Raw genomic sequence first — 20,490 nt, 5'->3', positions numbered from 1 at the left:
AAATTAATATAGCCGCTACAGTGACCATCAAAACGATGAAAAAATATTGCCGTAAACAGTTTATTTTGCGACACCACGAAACAAACGATAGCGTAAAATGAAACGATAGACGTTTTTATATCGAACAGCCCTACATGGGCCCACTGGTACTTAATTGTTTAGGGCCCTTTTCAAATATCTGTGGGCAAACATGCAGTTGAACATGCTCTTATTCTCTCTGCCCTTTAATAATGATCCGAAGAAACTAAACTAAGCCTCATCTTTGGTCACTAATTCTGTTGACTTTAATTTTCACTTGTTTGCTTGGTATCATGGACTCAGGATAATAATAATAACAATAATAATAATAATAATAATAATAATAATAATTATCTATAATGATCACGGAGTGGCCTCACCAGTCTCCAACCCGCAGTACAAAATCTGTGTTGCTAAGCGGCAACCAAGAAACCTGAAAGATTTAGACAGTTCTTGTAAAGAGGAGTGGGTCGACCTGGTGACCAAGGTTTCTCCACCAAGTACTGTTTTCTTTGGGGATCAAATACTTATTTCACAGAATGAGATGCAAATATATGGATATTTATATCTTTTATGTATTTTTTTTTTTGTTCTGGATTTTTGGTTTATATTCTGTCTCTTTCCGTTCAGATAAAACCACTACAAAAATTAGTAGCCAATACCATTGAGCCATTACCTAAAGAGCTATTCGCCACAGGTGAAAATCCAAGTTTTAAATGGAAGCAGAATTAGATAGGTGGCTATGTTGGTGGTTGGACAAGTGCCTGGGTTGAGTTGAGTTTGTTCTGTTAGGGTTTTCGGTTTTGAAGGTTAGGCTCAGGGCAAGAAAGATCTGCACTGTACAAGATATTGTTTGTGTCTGTCTGATGTTTGGTTACGTGTTATGTTTTAGAGGGCGGACCACATCTACCCAAAATTGGACTTCACACAGGAGGATCTCCAGGAGCGTTTTAAACGTCAGCTGAGTGTGGAACAGGCCTGCACGATCACCATAGACTCTGTGGAAGCTGCCAAGCCCGTCACTGAAAACATGGCGAAAATGGTAAATTAACCGACTCGGTTCCCCTTTTCGTCTTCAGCTTGTCCTTTATGTTGACTGTTTTTTGTATACATACAGAGTGCTCTGATGCTCATGAGAATGGATTGTGTAATGAAAAGGATTCAGCTATTAATGACACATGGCTAGTTGTTTTGTTTTAGAAACAACAGCTGTCTTAAATGACACAGATCAGGTCAGTGGTGGTGAGGCGCTGCCTTTGCTCTGTTAATGTTAGTTATGGGTAATTAATTATTTTAATTTGGGATAGATTGCATGCAGTTGATCTAAACTCATTGCAAACATTATGTATTTTGTTGCCCACACCCACAGTAGTGTTCTGATTCGTGAGCATGTGGTGGTATATGTCTTTTAAAGAAAGATACGTTTCACAGTAACTTTTTCCTTCTCTTTCTTTGGTTGTTGGAATGAAAAAAAAGTTTCATTTTTGCTGGAAGAACATTGCATTCTTGCTGTTTTGTGCTGACAGTTTATCCTTTTGAACCACAAAAAAGCCTACAGATCTCCAGCAAAACACAGCATACTGGCACCCAGTGTAATATTCAGACTGTAGAGGATGTGTATCGTCTTGGCAGTAATCTGCTTTTTTTGGTATAATTATGATAATATTTATAATGTTTTACTGAGATATAATTCTTTTTCTCTGATGTAAATTTTAAAACGATATGCATGCAGGCTCGACAGGTTAGATGAAGAAACATTGTATTCCTGCGGTGTGCTTTTTTACGAACTCTGGCATTTACAGTCTTGGCTGGGCCGTCTGTCTGTGCAGATGGGCTATGTGGGAAGCAAGCAGGCAGAGAGTCCCTGGTGGTCAGGAAGCATTTACAGACAGGCAGGGCAGAATAATAATGTATTGTAATGGGGGCCGCTGGGGAGAATGCAGAGTCACCCCTCTATTCACAATCCAGACTGGGTCTCTGTTTCAGTCAAACTAAAGAGAAAACATTAACACATGCACACGCAGTCATTTAACTTGAGTGCAAATAATGTAAGAGTCAAATGTTGCTCGGGTTCATAGCAGCCATACATCTGCTAATTCTTAGTTGGCAGTTGATCAGCTTTGGAGGTGAAAAGGGCCAGCCTGGTCCACGCTTCTCTTCATAAAGCTTTTTTTTTTTTTAGAGGTCCTTGTAGAGTAGTGTGGCTTGGTAATCACTTGAACTAATCGATCATTAATTAGTTTGATGCATTCAAATTGCAATTTCTAACAGGCTAGACTTTGAAAACACGGAGCAGACTCTTCCTTTCTGTTTTAGCCTTAGAAAAACAAGTGCTGACCCAGTTGTGTTGTCTCAGAAGGCTAGTCTCGCTTCTCACTGTCATTTGAATATATCTGGGCCGAACAAGCTTAAACAACTCATGAAATTCATGGCCATGTTAGACACAAGGCTTCCGTCCAGTGTGATATGACCATTTCTACTGCATATTTCAAATGATCTTCCATTTGGATCATGTAGTTTCCGATATAGGCTTCTGGATTGAGGTTTTTTTGTTTGTTTTTTGATTTTTTTTTCCCCCCCCTAACAACTTCAACAAATTCACCCTTTATGGTTTTTATGCTATCGGTCACTTTCATGAAATTGATCCCGTTGTGTTGTCCTTTCAGAGAGAGCTGCTGGCAGAGCAGCGGATTCAGTGGCAGAAGATCCTTCTCCAGGCCTTAAGGGAGAGCAAAATGATCCTGGCAAAAAGCAACACCAGGGACTACAGACTTAACCTTTATCCGTATCTGTGTCTCCTGGAAGATAAAGAGTATGTTGACATCATGATACAGGTAATACAAGCCACCTAGCCCAGCCTACCGATCAATAAAAAGCCAGAATTTTAAGATATTACAAAGACTTGTCTCTGTTTTGATAGAGTTGAGATCAATTTTATTTTACTACAGCATTACAAAGTGGTCTGTACTGATGTTCTGTCTTTTGTTTTTTTTGTCATTGCGTTTGTGTAATTTGACACAACCAATATGGGAAAAACCATAGAACACAAATCAAGTAGCTAACAGTGGCAATGTCCATCAAAACATCACATTGTAAGAGTTAAGCAGGACATGCTTTCATCAGATATCTTTGCTTCCAGTACAGGGGAAATATGCAGGGTTATGAGAACCAATTCTAGAACACAGTTTGCATTATAATCTTTCCCTCTGATCTCCCCAAACCCCTTTTTTTCCATTAGACTAATAAGACTTTACAAAAGCCTTGAACAGTCATTTGCTGTTTTTTATTTATTTATATATTGTTTTTTAATGTAAGATATCTTTTAACTGTGTTCCTTTGTCCAGAGTGTTGCCAACTTGCCTCCTAGCGGAGAGTCGCTAAAGATTTTAGCTCGAGATCTCGGCAATAGGGTCTTCACCAAGTACTGCGTGCGTCAGAAGCACCAGAATCAGACGGTGGAAAAGCTGGGCAGCATTTATAATGCCTACACAGACCTACTGGCCAAAGATACTAAGGTAAAAAGAAAAAACTCCTCATACTTGCTGGCAAGAGATATGCTTTGCATGCTGTACTGCATGGCAGTTGTTATAAAATCTGCAATATTATGGCTGAAGTATGATGTAGTTACTACTGATTTGAAAGCACAATACAGATTTCTAAAGTCTAATCTTCTGTTTTATCATCCAGTGTGGACTATCGGCTTTCATTTCTCAGCGCTGCATTCTTTTTTTCTTTTTTTTATCATATTTTACTTCCCAGAAGCCAGACCGAATTTGTTTGACCAATTAAACTACAATATTTTCATGTTATGAAGCCAAATGTTGTAGACTTCTGTAAACTTTGTTTGCGACCTTGTTCTCAAACTCATTGAAATGCTGTTTACTCCTTTTTAGTAAAATGAAGGACTGTGTTTCCTCAATGGGACTGTACAGGCAGGATCACTGACTCACTGTTTTGATGGTTCTGGAGCACTCAGGGAAAATGCGTATGTCATCAAGACTATAATGAGCAAGAGCTCATTATAGTCCACCAGTTAGTTAGACTCGATGTTAGTTAAGGTGTTTTATGAAAGGCACTTTATATGCAGTCTTTGTAGTTAAAATGGTGCCTATTAAAATGTTTTTCATTGTTGTTTTGACAGCTAGTGTTACTTTAAATTCTCCCTTGTCAGAGTTCTCACTTTACATATTTACGTGTTCAAGGATCAATTTTGAAGATAAATGTCAGAAACAATAGGCAACGCTCCCTGTTACTGAAGGCTAGTAGTGTTTATGTAGAGTATTTATTATTAAACGTCCACGTAAAATTAAAATTTGGGCACCAGGACTCCTCATATTTGGGGGAGAGGGTAGGCTGCTAAGGTATCAGTTGACATTAGCGGGTTTAGTAAGCTGCAGCAGACAGGCAACCCCCAGGGCTGACAAACAATTAAGGTTATTAGAATAGCTGCTTTGATCATTAGATGTGCAAACACAGGAAGCTGTAGCTTATTACTGCCTGCCAGGTCTCATGTCCACTGACTGCAATCACTGATTGGACCCCTTGACTACGTTTGTGCTTCTGGTGTCTTTTGGAGCACTTTAGTTGAATTATCTGACAAATAATATGGCTTCAGTGTGTGCTACAGTCCAGAAAAGAAATTTGTGCTTTAGTTCTGAAAAGTCTCATCCTTGTTTTTTGTTTATTTGTTACTGATTAGCGTAAATGGTAAATGGCCTGTATTTGTATAGCGCTTTTACTAGTCCCTAAGGACCCCAAAGGCACATTTGCGATCGTGGCTCAAGAGTTGGGAGTTCGCCTTGTAATCGGAAGGTTGCCGGTTCGAGCCCCGGCTTGGACAGTCTCGGTCGTTGTGTCCTTGGGTAAGACACTTCACCCGTTGCCTACTGGTGGTGGTCAGAGGGCCCGGTGGCGCCAGTGTCTGGCAGCCTCGCCTCTGTCAGTGCGCCCCAGGGTGGCTGTGGCTACAATGTAGCTGCCATCACCAGTGTGTGAATGTGTGTGTGAATGGGTGGATGACTGGTTGTGTAAAGTGCTTTGGGGTCCTTAGGGACTAGTAAAAGCGCTATACAAATACAGGCCATTTACCATTTATGCTAATCAGTAACAAATAAACAAAAAACAAGAATGAGACTTTTCAGAACTAAAGCACAAATTTCTTTTCTGGACTGTAGCACACAGTGAAGCCATATTATTTGTCAGATAATTCAACTAAAGTGCTCCAAAAGGCACCAGAAGCACAAACGTAGTCAAGGGGTCCAATCAGTGATTGCAGTCAGTGGACATGAGACCTGGCAGGCAGTAATAAGTAATAAGCTACAGCTTCCTGTGTTTGCACATCTAATGATCAAAGCAGCTATTCTAATAACCTTAATTGTTTGTCAGCCCTGGGGTTGCCATTTGACTCCAAGTTAAATTCAAAATAACCATAAAGCAGTTTTAATTAAAAAATAGCCAGAATAAATGTGTTCATTTATCTGATGTAATATCTCATATGGCTTAGGAGGAGTGTGAATGTAGTCTTGGTCTATAACCAAGCTCTGGGAAAGTCAACCGACCGATGTAGCTTGCATTTATGAGTGCTGACTAGTAGTGATTTAAAACTTAATTTCTTAATATTCAGTCATTTCACTAGTTTTTGGGTTTTTTTGTAAATTTTTCTTGTATATTTTTCTATTTCAGTTTTCCTCACTTTTTAAGAGCCTGGTAAAAAGATTTTGATTTTCTCTTCCCTCTGGCGTTCTTTGCTTGAGTCTTCTCCTCTTTTAGCCACTGAATAAGCAGAAATAACAGAATGAGTTGAAATAACTCAGAGCCAGTGGAAATTATAATCATTAGCAACTAGATACAGCGGAAACAAGAAATGCAGAGACAGGCATGTGGGGTACCCGTTCCATCAGTCGTGGGGATCTGGAGGATCCAGGATTTAATACCAAGGATATACGTGCGGACCAAATAAAACCAGCAAATATAAAGCTTGCTCATGCTAATTTTCATAAAAGAGAAAATACTAGAAAGTGGTTGTAACTCTGAATCTTTATGTCTTTGAGGTATTAACAAAATAACACACTTTCCTCACAAAATTAAAACAGCCAACCTTTTATCCATGCAGGTGTATGACGTCCTTCCAAGGGAGCAGTGGTGGAAGCTGGAGATGGAGCAGAGTTCAGGACCTACGCTGCAGGGGGGCGAGACAAGCTGGCCATACATAGTAACTCTGGAGCTTGGCACGTACATGGTGGATATGATGGTTAAAAATCTTAAAATTAATAGCGACATCCTGAACCCAGCCTATGACAGGAAACTCATCCCCATCCTCTACCACATGTACACCTTTCGCAGCACCCGGCAGGTACGGTGGAAGTTCTCTCCTGGTCTGTTCCACAGAGGTATCGTTGAAGCGCATGATTTGATAACCTAGGGTTGGTGGTGACTCTATTAAAGCATTTTTTAAAATGAAACACCTATTACAGATTCCTAACTAAACAAGAAGGTTGACACAGATCCTCTTGATTAGGTTCCTTTTTTTGCGTTGCAGACTGAGAGACGTAAAGTAAAGTAAAATTTTATTTATATAGCACCTTTCAAGGTAAAAAAAATCATAAAAGTTCTTCAGAAACGGACATACAACCTCAAACAAACAAAATCAACCAAAAGCAAGTTTAAACAGATACGTTTTTAACTGCTTTTTAAAAGAAATGACTGAGTCCACAGATCTCAAACTCAAAGGGAGCGAGTTCCAGAGTCTGGGAGTCACTGATACAAACGCTCTGTCACTTTTTCTTTTTAACCTTGTATGCTGGACAACCAGCAAGTCGTGGTCACAAGACCTCAGGGACCTGCTGGGGTGATAAGGAAGAAGAAGATCACTGATGTAAGTTGGAGCTACACCGTGCAGGGCCCTGTAGGTCATGATTATAATCTTAAAATGGACCCTGAACTTGACAGGGAGCCAATGCAGTTGGATCAGCAGGGGAGTGGCATGGGAGTATTTGGGATACTTTGTCAGAAGCCTAGCAGCAGCATTCTGGACAACCTGCAGTCGTTCCAGGGAGGCATTACTTAAGCAAGTAAACAAGGAATTACAATAATCTAAGCGAGATGAAACAAAAGCATGAATAATCATTTCCATTTCAGAGCATGACACAATGGGACTCAGCTTAGCAATATTTCTTAATTGGTAAAAACACGAGCGAACCAAAGATTTAACGTGTGTGTCCAGCGTCAGAGCTGGGTCAAATGTAACACCAAGGTTCCTAATAGAGGGTTTAATATAAGAAGCAAGAGGGCCCAGATTTTTAACCACGAGGGGAACAAATTTCTCAGGAGCAAAGACAATGATTTCAGTTTTCTCAGCATTTAGTTTAAGATAATTATCAGCCATCCAATCTCTAATGGAATCAAAGCAGGGCTGGAAGATTTGAAGCTTAGAAACATCAGGTGGCCTAAAAGAGATATATAGCTGAATATCATCTGCGTAACAATGATACGAAATATCCGTAATCGAGCTAAGAAGTTGCAGAAGAGGGAGTAAATACAGAAACAGTAGTTTCTGTTGAAGTCCAATACCTTCTGATAATCTGATAAAAGGATGTCTGAGTATTAACCCAGACCAAGAAAAATATTTTTTCAATTGAGATTTATGGGGGGAAAAAAGACCAACGATTAGGGGATCTCCTAGAAACTAGGGAAAAATATATGATGGATTAGAAAAACAAAACACAACTGTTGATTATAAGGACTCTCGATCAGGCAAATCAAATTAATTGTGAATTTTTGCTAATTGTGTACAATTAGTCTGATTAAATGATTGACCCAAAAGAGTTTAAGAATAGCAGACTTTTCATTAAAAGAAAGAAGCCATGCAGAAGCAGAAACAAAGGGGAAAAAACTTAAAAAGCTTGACCTTCACTTTGGACAAGAGAACTGTTCTAAAGCCCGTTACCTTGAACACTTGAGCAACCTCCTATCCAGTGTGACGCTCAAAAGAGTGTGTTTTATAAAACCATTTACCCACAGTGTGAATTGGCAAAGGGAACAGTTGAGTGAGATGAATAGGTCTCACGCTAATCCCTTTTTTAGTGTCCCCTTAATTGGCTCGCTGATTTACTGCCACAGGACCCTGCAGGAGGGTGAGGCATGTGTTGGGGGGTGAGTACAAAGAGAGAGAGAGAACTGTGGATTTTTGGGACTTGATGCACTTTGGCAGCGGGGCAAAATTTGCTGAATTTCATTCGTGTGTAATTTTCTGTCTCCCTTTGTTCCATTCTACCTTCTTTTCTCTTATTCTTCCCTTCTTTCCCTGGGTGGAGGTTAGCCCATCAGGGGGGCATCCTAATGATTTTACTGCGCAGCATGAAAGTCTGACTCATTCGTGCAAACCTGAGGTGTTTCTGTCAGGTTACAGTAATTTTTTTTCTTCTTTTCCTGTGACTGCGGTAACTCTTTAACATCAAAGCCCTATTCTTGGAAAAACTATCATGCCTAATCCTCTGGCTCCGGAGCGGGGTTGGCATGTAACAAACATAATAACAGTCAAATAAAGATGTTACACTTGTTTTGTTTTGTTTTTTCAAATTTGCGGAGCTACAGTTGCCCATTTTATTGTGATTTTCAGTAATTGTTTAACACAAGTAGTATGAATGGCAGCATTGATATTCATTTTTTTTTTTTTTTTATCTCAGCTGTTAGTTTTTTTAAGACAAGATTCAGGTTATAAGATGTTCTCACATGTCAGTTATGATTCAAACTTATGATTCAACAGAAATTGAAGCGTGTTGCTTTTATATCTTTATTAATCAAATTTGCACTTGATGCTGACCATACCCTGTCATGATTAACCAGGCTTTAGAAATAAGCTGAGGCAGTCCCTTTCATGTTGTCGTAATTGAAACAGCAATCTCTGTTCACTGGTGTGTCTGCTCTTTTTTTAGTTTGTGACTGATTTTCTTGTGATGTTTTACCCGCCAGGTTGGCTTCATCAAGCCCCACCCCATCCTTACTCAGATGCAGCAGGAAGCCATGGAGACCAAGTTGACTTTTGACTCCTATGTGATGCCGATGCTGTGCCCTCCAGTGCCCTGGACATCAGTCAAGTTTGGAGCATACCTGCTCACGCCGACGAAGCTGATGCGCACAGTGGACGGGGCGACCCAACACGAAGAGTTGTTGGAGAAATGTCAAAATCTTCATGCCATCTATGACTCTCTCAACCTGTTGGGCAACTGTGCCTGGAAGATCAACAAACCTTTGCTGGACATTATTATTTCCATCTTTAATGATCGTGGAAGCGATAAGCTAGACATCCCACCTCCTTTGTCGGAAGCCCCCAAAATCCCCCACTTTAACCTACAAGACCACAGTTATACAGCTAGTGAGAAGGCCCACATGAAAAGACAGGTGCTCAATGCCAAAAAGAAATGCAGCGAGATGCACAGCTTGCGTATGGATGCTCTCTATAAACTGTCCATCGCCAACCACATGCGAGACGAGATCTTCTGGTTCCCTCACAACATGGACTTCAGGGGACGTACCTATCCATGTCCTCCGTACTTTAATCACCTGGGAAGTGATGTCACACGGGCAATCCTTGTGTTTGCGGAGGGGAAGCTGCTTGGTCCCAAGGGCCTGGACTGGCTAAAGATCCACTTGATGAATCTTACAGGATTAAAGAAGAGGAGCTCACTACAGGGCCGACTTGAGTATGCCAACACTATCATGGAGGACATACTGGACTCTGCCGACAACCCTCTAAATGTTAGTACTTGCTGCTCATTCACTGTATAGTAAGACGTTCCACGTACACTCATCACAGTCATAGAAATCTTGGTAATTTGGGGTTTTTAATGAGTTATTTGAACTTGTTTGTGCTGTGGGCAACTTTAATGACTTTATTAAAAAAGAATTGAGTTTTTGGATTTTCTCTAATCCATACAGACTCAAATATGTACATACACACTCACTAATATTTGGTTATTTTCTCTTTATACTTGTTTGTACGTATATGTATTTCATAAAAGTGGATAAAGCAGTTTTTAATTACTGGGACAATGCCAATGACACACTGGTTTAACTGTCAGTCTAAACATTGAATACTAGAATATGTAAAACTTTTTTTTGTATTCCTATGAAAGGTTTGTATGCAGTATAATGTGCTATGTGCTTGTGACTTTTTCTCTCAGGGTAGAAAGTGGTGGATGAATGCAGATGAGCCATGGCAGGCTCTGGCCTGCTGCATGGAGATAGCCAATGCTGTGAGATCTCCTGATCCAGCACAGTTCATCTCTCATTTTCCTGTTCATCAGGTACGTAACAGTCTGAGAGAGTCATGCTTGAGTAGCATATCAGTCACGTAAAAGTCCAAATAAAATGTAAAAACTTTTTGAATTTTGGAAAGATTGTTAGTTACTCATCTTACGTCTTCTTATTGTAGTTCAGGTTTATGTCTTTCGAAAAAAAAAAAAAGGTTGCATCATTCAGTGGGTCTATTTTAGATGGCAAATCAAAGTTAACAAACCAAGACCTCCTGTGCGATGTTCACCGTTTTATGTCATCTGCTATAAACCTGTCAACCTTATCTTGCAAGCCAGAAGCCTTTTTGACATATCCTGCACGAGGATCTGACATTTAAACCGATGCGTTTTCTCAACAGAAAAAAGCAACAGAAAAATCATATAAACAATTGTCATTCTTAGTGACATGCTATATTTGTAGAACAGTGTATATACATTAACTGTGGAGCATCTTTTTGTCAAGAATTCCCTGATTTAGACCATTAACCAAAATATGTGGCTGAGTAAAGCCTCATCTCATCTGCACCGCAGGCCTTTGTTAATAAGGTTCTTATAATGTTGTTATAATGTAATTTTCAAATTTTATTTTCACTTCTCAAAATGTCTCATTTTTGTTGCAAAAGAACATTTTAATCCTATTAGTGATTACAAGCTATTGTCTGTCTGATTAATTATACCCAACATCGCTGAAACGCGCACTAATAATAATGCATGAAATGTAAGTAGCAACATTTTCCTATGCCTTCAAAGAATAAGACAAAGAAGCTGAAAAGAGGATTTTTTTTATTTTTTAGACCATTAGACCAAAAGTGAGTGTAATTCACAAAGTATTTAGCACTCCCTCTTTGTAGATGTGTTAAAAAGACAGTATCTCCAAGTAGGGCTGTTTGATATAACGATATATATCGGATGACGATATAAAAACGTCTATCGTTTCATTTTACGCTGTCGTTTGTTTCGTGGTGTCGCAAAATAAACTGTTTATGGCAATATTTTTTCATCGTTTTGATGGTCACTGTAGTGGCTATATTAATTTCTTAAAGTTCTCTCTTTCTCTTATATTTTATATAACCACACTACGGACGGACAAGCGCCTGTTTTTATGCGTTTTGGTTAGCAACAACGACGGTAACAGCATCGCGCATCCGCTTGTTTATGTTCGACATAAACCTTTCACAATAAAGCTCAAGATCCTGTTGAGACTTTTCAAAATAAACTGAATCACGTGAAAGAGCAGATTATTTACAGATGAGAATTAAAAAAGAGCCGCCAGGTGCTAAAAAATAAACCTTAGACTCAAACGTTAGAACAGGCTTTTCCCCGCAGCACGCCGTGTAATAAATACTCACAAAGAAAACGGCGGCCTTTACAATTTATGTCTAAAAATGTATAGTTTCATGCATCGGTTAAAACACTCGACTCCAGCTACATGACGCGAAGCTGGAAACACTTCCCGCAAGTCGAGCTGCCCGAGATTCACAGAATTTACAGAAAATGTTACATTTTTGTGATTTATAGCGTTATCAGGACGATAGAATTCTTATATCGGGATATGAGATTTTGGTCATATCGCACAGCCCTATCTCCAAGTACTTCACTTAGGGGGCGATCGTGGCTCAAGAGTTGGCAGTTCGTCTTGTAATCGGAAGGTTGCCCCGTCTCGGGTCTCGGTCGTTGTGTCCTTGGGCAAGACTCTTCGCCTACTGGTGATGGCCAGAGGGGCCGATGGCGCGATATGGCAGCCTCGCTTTTGTCAGTCTACCCCAGGGCAGCTGTGTCTGCCTCCACCAGTGTGTGAATGTGAGAGTGAATGAATAGTGGAATTGTAAAGCGCTTGGAGGGTCTCCAAAAGCGCTATATAAATGCAATCCATTATTATTATTATTACTTAATTGAGCGGTGAAGTTCAGCTAAACTACTTCAGATAAAATTGAGGCTTAGGGTTTGAATGAAATTAAATGCAGATAAAATTAAGCCTCAGGGCTCAATTTTATTTACTTTAATTCAATTTTATTTATTTAAACCTGATTGATGTAATTTAGAGTTTACTGCCTTTGATAGATATTGAAATAGATGGATAAATAAAGTTGATGACCAGGAGTCAAGTTGGGTGAGCTTAGACTTACAGTTGTGAAACTTAAATGTTGCCTCTCCACAACAACACATGCAAGCACTATATTCCAAACACTAGTGTTACATAGGGAAAGAGGATCAAAGAAGGATGGACAAGAATGAAGATTTATCTGTCCTGATACCCAGATACATATATCTACGTTGCTTAGCTTGGTGTTTAACAGCTTTAATTATGATAAAGTGAAACCCAAAGAAAAAAAAAGATGAAACTGTATTATTTTATACACTTGTAGGTTACATGTTGGTTTGAATAGTGTGAAAAATTAAGTTTACTCTTTGGAATTAAGTGCAATAAAGCCTCAACCACATAACATATTCCCAACATATCCTCACGTTCATGCAATTCATCTTATTTATTCTTTTTTTGTGCTTTATTATTTGTTTATTGGCAGAAAGGCAGACTTTTAATTCTTTCTCCTTGGATGACTTGACCCAATCAGTGCGGATCCTTGTGATTCTTTCTCTGCTGTCTGCCTCCACAGTCGTGCTTTAATCTTTTTCTTCACCTCTTCTCCAGGACGGCTCCTGTAATGGTCTCCAGCACTACGCCGCTCTAGGCAGAGATGTTATTGGTGCTACATCAGTCAATCTCATGCCCTGTGATGTGCCCCAGGATGTCTACAGCGGAGTTGCACAACAGGTCTGCTCTGTTACTTCCTTTGAACTGCACAGACTTACGGTTACACAGATTAATGATGGCACATATCAGTTGCAAAGCATGTTGCAGATCTTCACCTGTTAGTATTCAGACGGCCCAGTGGATCCCACAGTGAGTGACAAGCTAAGGCATTGAGATTACATTTTAGTTTAGGCCTTGTCTTTAGAAGTGCTATGTTTCTCTTGCTTTGCATGAAAGTGCAGAGACGAGACTGTCTCATGTCTAAAGTCTTGAATGGTGAAGCATGAGCCTGCGTGCTTTTAGGAGACACAGTTGGAAGATAAGTGTGATGTGCTGACATTTCAGTACCGGAAAAATCAGAAAGAACAGAGAACAGAGAACATCCATTTCAGAAGTCCACACACAGTGACTGTAATGTTTACCTCAGAGTATTGCATTTATTGTTAGATACCATGATGACATTAGCTGTGATGTAAGAAGCTACATGGATAAATAAGTCATCTTGGGGTTTACTGTACAATAACCACTGTCATTGGCTGGTTTGTTGACCTTGTCTCCAGGCACAGTTGCTAATCTGTAGGGACCCTGTTAAATTAGTGAATACCTGGACCAAGGTTTCCTCTTCTAGTGACCAGTCATCGTTCATGAATTCAGATTCATTTTAAAAAGAACAATAATTGCCAGGCAATAGTTTTATAATTGCTCTTCTGCTCCTCTTCTGCTCTCCACATGGACTCTTTGCCTGCATACAACCAAAGCCTGTTTAAACATGATTGGTCTAAAGAATTTGGACTGCAGCTGGGCTACAATCAAAAATCGTAAAACCTTCCCTACAGACTCACTATATTGTTGTTGTTTTATGTTAAACAATAAGTAACACTGTCAAGAGTCACATTACTTAAGACTGCTTTACAACAAGAGCTGAAAAATAGCTTTGCTGATCATTAAATGAGTTTTCTGCTTCTAGTCTCAAAGCTGCGAGGACTCACTTCTGTTATAAGTGAAAGCAGTTGGGACATATTATATTAATGTCACGCAGATTTTATCTGTGTTCATTTTTGGGGAAGCTTTAAATTGTCCTCCAAAAGACCTCCTTTTAAAAACAAATTTCATATGTAAATTGTCTACATGTTCCAGGTGGAGGAGTTACGAGCTCGGGATGCAGAGAGTGGACTGAAGATCGCCCAGGTGCTGGAGGGCTTCATCAGCAGGAAGGTGGTTAAACAGACAGTGATGACTGTGGTGTACGGAGTCACTCGCTATGGCGGACGCCTCCAGATAGAGAAAAGACTGAAGGAGATCGACGAGTTTCCGAAGGTATAGCAACGGTGAAAGAGGGTGGCGAGTGAAAGAGTTCCTTCATACATGCTACGCTATTTTTAGCACGGTATCAGCTCAGCATGACAGAGCGGCCCCTTAACACAGGGCCTCCTCTGTGTGAGGGGTTCCTCTCACTTTGTGTATGTTCTTGCAAACGCTTTAAACTCTATTTTTAAGTAGCTTTTTTTTTTTATACTTACTCTTTTATCCTCTGCATGAGTGTAAAGGGTTTAAAGGATTTAATACACTGCAAATAGCGGCCACATATTGTACAATCATCACATTTGTTTCTGCAGCCAAAGGTATTTCAGTCAGTTTGACCTTGACGTAAAGAGTCATACTACACTGTCTCTAAATGAGCTGCATGGAGCCTGAACCGATGCTTTTAATATTTACTTTGATCAGATTTATTTGTGATCACATTGCATGGACGTTTCAGGGAATGCAATCCAACAGTAGCTATATTTGATATCCTGCGCACAGCCACTGCGTGTCTATTTTTAGTTATCTGCACTTTGATTTGGTTGGGCCTGAATTCTCCTTTGATGGACACACCCATTCTGTTACATGACACCAAGAAAGGAGAATGGAAGAACTGAATCTTCTCACAGCGCTCCAGTGTTCCATAGTTACACAATTCCTTACAACAGTTAGAGTTAATCTCATTGTCTGTGTAGATGGGATCAGCATAACTCTACTGTCTGCTGTCTACTATCTCACAGGCATTCTGCTAAATGACTTCTGGATAATGTTCCTAATTGTTTAAACAGGGAATTAGGGGGGAGTGTAATTGTGAGTGATTGCAGTGGGATGGATGGTGAAAAGAGGGCAAGGCCTTCTGTAGAGATCATATCAGTGTAATGAGATGCAAAAAATTCCACTCTCAAAGCAGATTTGTACCGATACCCTGATTTGTAACACTAATTTGCATCATACATGTAGCCACCATTCGAAGCACAATTAAAAGCTAAAATGCATGTTTTTAATTTTTAAAATTTAACAAATTAAACAGTTTGACCAACTATGAAAGACTCTTGTGTTGTTTTTTTTACAGGAGTTTGTGTGGGATGCATCCCATTACCTGGTGCGTCAGGTGTTCAATGCCTTAAAGGAGATGTTTACAGGGACCAGAGAGATACAGGTGAGCTCATCACACGTACATTACAACATATGCAAATGATAAAATGATCTTATCCAACAAATTATCATCAATCTGTGGTGGCACTTGATTAGAAATATTGTTAAACACATTATTTGGGGAGATATAATGACTTTTTTTCCCAGGGAGTGCTGGTGTCCTTTGTTTTCTTTATACTCGGCACTCTGTATGTTCTTTAAAGTTTTGGAGATGAGCGCACTATTGCTATTCTGGATAGCAATATTGTATTCTCGATAAATATGCAAGTTTCACTAGAACACACCCACACATGCAGTAAAAACAGCAAAAAAATACAAGTATTCATTAAAAACTGCAACTAAAATAAAAGTATTCAAGCTTTTTCTCTGTGTTTATAACGAAGATACCATTTGTTATGGTAACATTTTATTTTAGATGAGTTTCTTTAAAATGTTTCACAAGAAAAGTCTATTATTTGATACTATCGAAGAAAATAAAAGAGAATATGCCTACAATTAGTGTGTAACCTCTATATTTTTTTGTTTTTGTTTTATTTTTTTTTTCAGTGTACAGTAGGTTAATTAACAAGCTACAGGCATATATTTCAGCATATGTGACTAATGATTAATCAGTATTTGCTTTGACATACAGACTTTTAAAGAAATTTCTGTGCTTCATATTCAACTAAACACAACTCATTATAGTCTTGCAAAGATAAATCTGGAAAAGTTTTAGTCGGCACTAAATTACGTTGTTTTTAAATGAGGTTTGTTTGTTGCTAGGACATTACAAACCTCTAAAGCCTGCTCTGCCTACTGATCTACTTCTGCAGATAGGCTCTTATTTGAATTTTATTAATGGCGTGTTTACTTTACTGTTACCCTGCCAATGGCACCTATTCATCACATAGATTCCATTAATAGATTTAGGACGTGCACCTGGTAGGGGATTGTATATTATCTCTAGAGGCAGAGAGGAGTCTGCCGAACCATTATTACCACCAACCACTGTTTTTGTGTGCGTGTCCTGTGGGAAACACGCAGGGATAGCCCAGACTGAGATGATAAATACCCTTCCTAATATACCTTGGTGCCGATGTGATGCTACTGCCAGCGTGAGTGCGTAAGTGTGTGTATCCCCCGCTGCTTTTATAGGTCACATCCACTTGCATTTCACAGGGAAGAGCTGAAGTATGAGGGGAAAGAGAGGCAGCTGATCAATCCTTGACGCTGTTATCCCTGACCTCGCCTACGTTCTCTGTACATTTCCCATTTATCCTGTCAACACTGCTGGTCATTAACTTCAAATTGTGCTCCCACTGTTTGTCTACTGTCTGTGCCCACCTCTGTCTGTATGTTTGTCAGTCAGTCAACTTTTCAAGATGTTTTTCTCATTAATCTCTGACGTCGGTTTCTTTGTTTTTGCGGTTTCCTAATTTTGTGCTTTGATTGTAGGAGGCGAGGTGATGTTTAATGGACCAGCTTCTGGTCAGGTTGCTAACTCCAGTTGCTAGGACATAGTTATCTTTCCTACAGCTCACTGAGTGTGCATTTGTATGTGTGACAAAACCCTTATGGGACATTAATAGGGCTTCCATTTTTGGAGGCAGACTATTCCAGACACATATGCAAACAGTGCCGTCGGATATTCCAGAGTAAGCGGCAACTTCACTGTTCAGCAACAAGTCTGCAACAGTTGTTAGTAGGTCCTTAAAGTAGAGCAGCAGAAGTAGAATGAGCAGTAAGTGCATAAATCTTTTGTTGATGCTCTAGTCTAGGCAATGAAGTGTCTATTTTTTTCCCTGTTGTTTCAAATGCATCGTAGTGTTTTTTTACGGTTTAATTTTGTGAATGCGACAACTTGAGAACAAGGCTCTGTTGGATTTTGGGATTGATACCACAGGTGTGCCTACTTGGAGGCTCAGAGATAGCATTGGTGTCTTACTCCTTTGTATAGCAAGGCCTGTCTAGCCGAACCTAAAATCTCCATCAACCTCATTTAACCTGATTTAAATTTAGTTGCACTCTTGTCAGTAACATGCTCTAAACATTAGAGGTGGGAATCACCATACATCCCACGATACGATATTATCACAATACTTAACGCACGATACGATATTATTGCAATTTTTTAAAATATTTTGCGATATTCAGATTCTGTACATAAAGGTAAACTTTATCAATATTCATTTTATCTAATATCAAAGTCTCACACTCAGTCTTTCTCTCATTTCAGTCAGTTTTATTGTTGACAAACTGAACGGTTTGTACTACAGTCTAGTCCAACTTAACTGAATGCAACCATCTGGTACAATTATAGCTATTCTGAACTATGAAATTTGTGAAAACTATGCAGCCCATTCAGCAACTGAAGAATTTGAAAGTAAATTAAAACAAAATATAATTTTACATTAAATAAAAAAGTTTTAAACTTAATTAAAATAAAACATGTCTTAAATTAAAATAAGTAAACTGTCATGTTTATTGCTGCCAAAAAAAAGTTAAACACATTTGGACAGTGTCAGGATTCTTGCTCAGAAAAAGGATCAACATGCTCTGAAGTCAGAGCACAAAAACCTTTTTTGTAACAAAATATCGATTTCTGCTGTCCCTGTATCGATACATTATTAGCAAACAAAATATCACGATACTACACAGTATCGATTTTTTCCCCCACCCCTACTAAACATACAAGCATGTCACACACGCATTCTTGACTAATATTAAATATTTCTATCACTGTGTCCCTTCATGTTACCTCTAATTGAATCCATTTGTTACAGGACTGGCTGACTGAGAGCGCCAGGCTCATCTCTAAGTCGGGTCACACTGTGGAATGGGTGACACCCCTGGGATTACCCATCATTCAACCGTACCACCGCACACGCAACCAAGTGGTAAGTCTCACCTTAAGACAAACGTGGAAGCTCTTTAACCTCCTCTCTGTCTCACCAGTCTATTGCAGTTTTACCATGATATCTGTTGCTTAAGTAGTAACATTAGTGGCAGTTTTCTTTGTGTCTGACAATACCTGTTATCTCCGTTGGCCTTGTATGTTAATCTGTTTCTTACTTGATGACTGTGTATCGCTTCTCTTCATGGTCATTCCGACAGCTGAGCCAATTACATGCCAGTCTTCATTTCACTATGTTTTGAGAAATTCACCACCTGACCTTTATGCTGTTTTCTCGTATCTTGGCTTGTTTGTCTTACTTCTCTTTATCTCAGCTTTCGCTGGTTTCTCCACACATCTACAATTGACCTTTTCATAGCACATACTTTACACAACTTTTGACACGAGTTAGAGAACAAAGTGTTAACTTTTCTCTGACATACCAAGCATTTATTGAAACCTTCTGTCCTATTTTGTTTGTCACATGTAAGTTTTGATACATCATTGTATTTTTGCTCTGACTAATATTTCATTGATGTATAAAGGTCTTTAGGTTAGTTGGACTTTATGGAATTTCAAATGAACCTGGTTTGTCATTGGCTTAACACGTCAGCTGAATAAGCATTTACACGTATTTATAGTAAGTACCCTGTAATAAAGGTACCCTGGCTTTTAACCGGTTTTGAACAACCTGGATTTTGTTAGCACTTGTTTTGTTTGTTTGTTTGTTTGTTTGTTTAGATAAGCAGGCCATCATAATGCTGCTGATAGAATATTGTAATTGTTGTGAGCGGACAAACTTTAATGGAGCTCCCCAGAATCACTATGGAGATCCTGGCGGTATCATATACAGAGAACATATGTGAGTGTTGTTGATTATATAAAAGCCACAGATATGTGGTGTACTTATAGGTGTTGTGTTGTTGATTATATAAAAACCACTGTGACCTCTAACATTCCTGTTTATGAATCAAGTGAAAGGTGGAGACAGACATGTAGTGTGTGCCAAGTACAATCAGAGAGCTAGCTGTGGGCTTGCCCAGCATGCAGCCTGCTCTTTTAGTATGACATCAAGCATAAGGTTAGCTTAGAAAGGGAGTGACACCTCATGAGCAGGTGCAAGAGAGCGAGGGTGACAGATGGTTTAGTCCCCTGAGGGTGCATCTCTTTCTCTCTGTTGGTGTAGTAGGACACGTTCCCCTGATTTGATCTGCTTCTTTTAGTGTCCAACAGGGACAATGGAAATGATTAGCTGTGCTTCTTTTCAAGGCCTAAATGAATGAAAAGATAACTTCATGGCTGATTGAGGTCTTAGCTTATGTTTCACAGATAGCTTTCTTCACCCCCTACAATAACTCACTAATCCAGTTGCATCACTGAGCAACAAAAATGAAACTAACTTGCAGAAAGGTCACCTTTTCTCTGCATAGCTGGATTAAATTCAATCTCCCAGTCTCCTCTCTGCCTCTTAAATCCAAGGCCACTGTGTTTTTGAGGGTCATTAGTAATTAGACTCTAGATAGAGTGGAAAGATGAAGTATAATGCACAATGAGAAAACCAATAACTGGGGAGACAGTAGCTACAGTGGCATAACATCAGTAGAGTGCGTGTGTGTGTGTGCGCGCATGCATGTGTGTACATTGCTTCATTTCTGTTGGTTTTCCCTGTGCATACGGAGTTGGGATACAAATGCTGACCTTTGTAATCAAGGATTTTCCATGGCTGATGGAAGGTGAGGAAATTTGAGTAGGATAGAGTAGCTGAATGAAGCATGAACATACATCAGGGAGGCAGCCTAACAGGATTGGGAGATACTAATCGGATCATAGGTCACTCTGGCTCAGATACCCTGTTTATTTTTATTCCCTCTCCCCAACACAGCTACAGTGAAATCTCACTCGCTGCGGATGGTGACACAAGGGAATCATCAGCTGGATTGGCTGGATTTGACTGGATTTTGAATTTATAGGGTGACTAAAAGCTTGTGATCTAATGTCCTCTATGCGGAAAGAATCAGTTACTTTGGTTTTTGGTGGTGAATGCTGATGGGCACTGTGCATAATTTCTTTTTTTGTACAGTACTAAAGAGTAAAGTACA

The 20,490-nt window shown here is 39.4% G+C and overlaps 1 protein-coding gene across 1 annotated transcript in view; it reads left to right on the top strand.

Moving 5' to 3' along the window:
- Positions 1 to 20,490, top strand: part of polrmt (polymerase (RNA) mitochondrial (DNA directed)) — a 53,604-nt gene that overhangs the window by 14,346 nt on the left and 18,768 nt on the right. Inside the window, exons 6-15 of the mRNA XM_084921138.1 lie at positions 911 to 1,060; positions 2,685 to 2,852; positions 3,363 to 3,533; positions 6,131 to 6,370; positions 8,989 to 9,774; positions 10,200 to 10,322; positions 12,961 to 13,083; positions 14,200 to 14,379; positions 15,437 to 15,523; positions 18,282 to 18,395. Coding sequence (XP_084777264.1) covers positions 911 to 1,060; positions 2,685 to 2,852; positions 3,363 to 3,533; positions 6,131 to 6,370; positions 8,989 to 9,774; positions 10,200 to 10,322; positions 12,961 to 13,083; positions 14,200 to 14,379; positions 15,437 to 15,523; positions 18,282 to 18,395 — 2,142 coding nt within the window. The remainder of the gene's footprint in view (positions 1 to 910; positions 1,061 to 2,684; positions 2,853 to 3,362; positions 3,534 to 6,130; positions 6,371 to 8,988; positions 9,775 to 10,199; positions 10,323 to 12,960; positions 13,084 to 14,199; positions 14,380 to 15,436; positions 15,524 to 18,281; positions 18,396 to 20,490) is intronic.

This window comes from Perissodus microlepis, chromosome 23 (assembly GCF_051167445.1).
Source record: "Perissodus microlepis isolate ML-2025 ecotype Zambia chromosome 23, ASM5116744v1, whole genome shotgun sequence".
Lineage (NCBI taxonomy): Eukaryota > Metazoa > Chordata > Actinopteri > Cichliformes > Cichlidae > Perissodus > Perissodus microlepis.
This window is presented reverse-complemented; position numbering and strand designations above follow the sequence as displayed.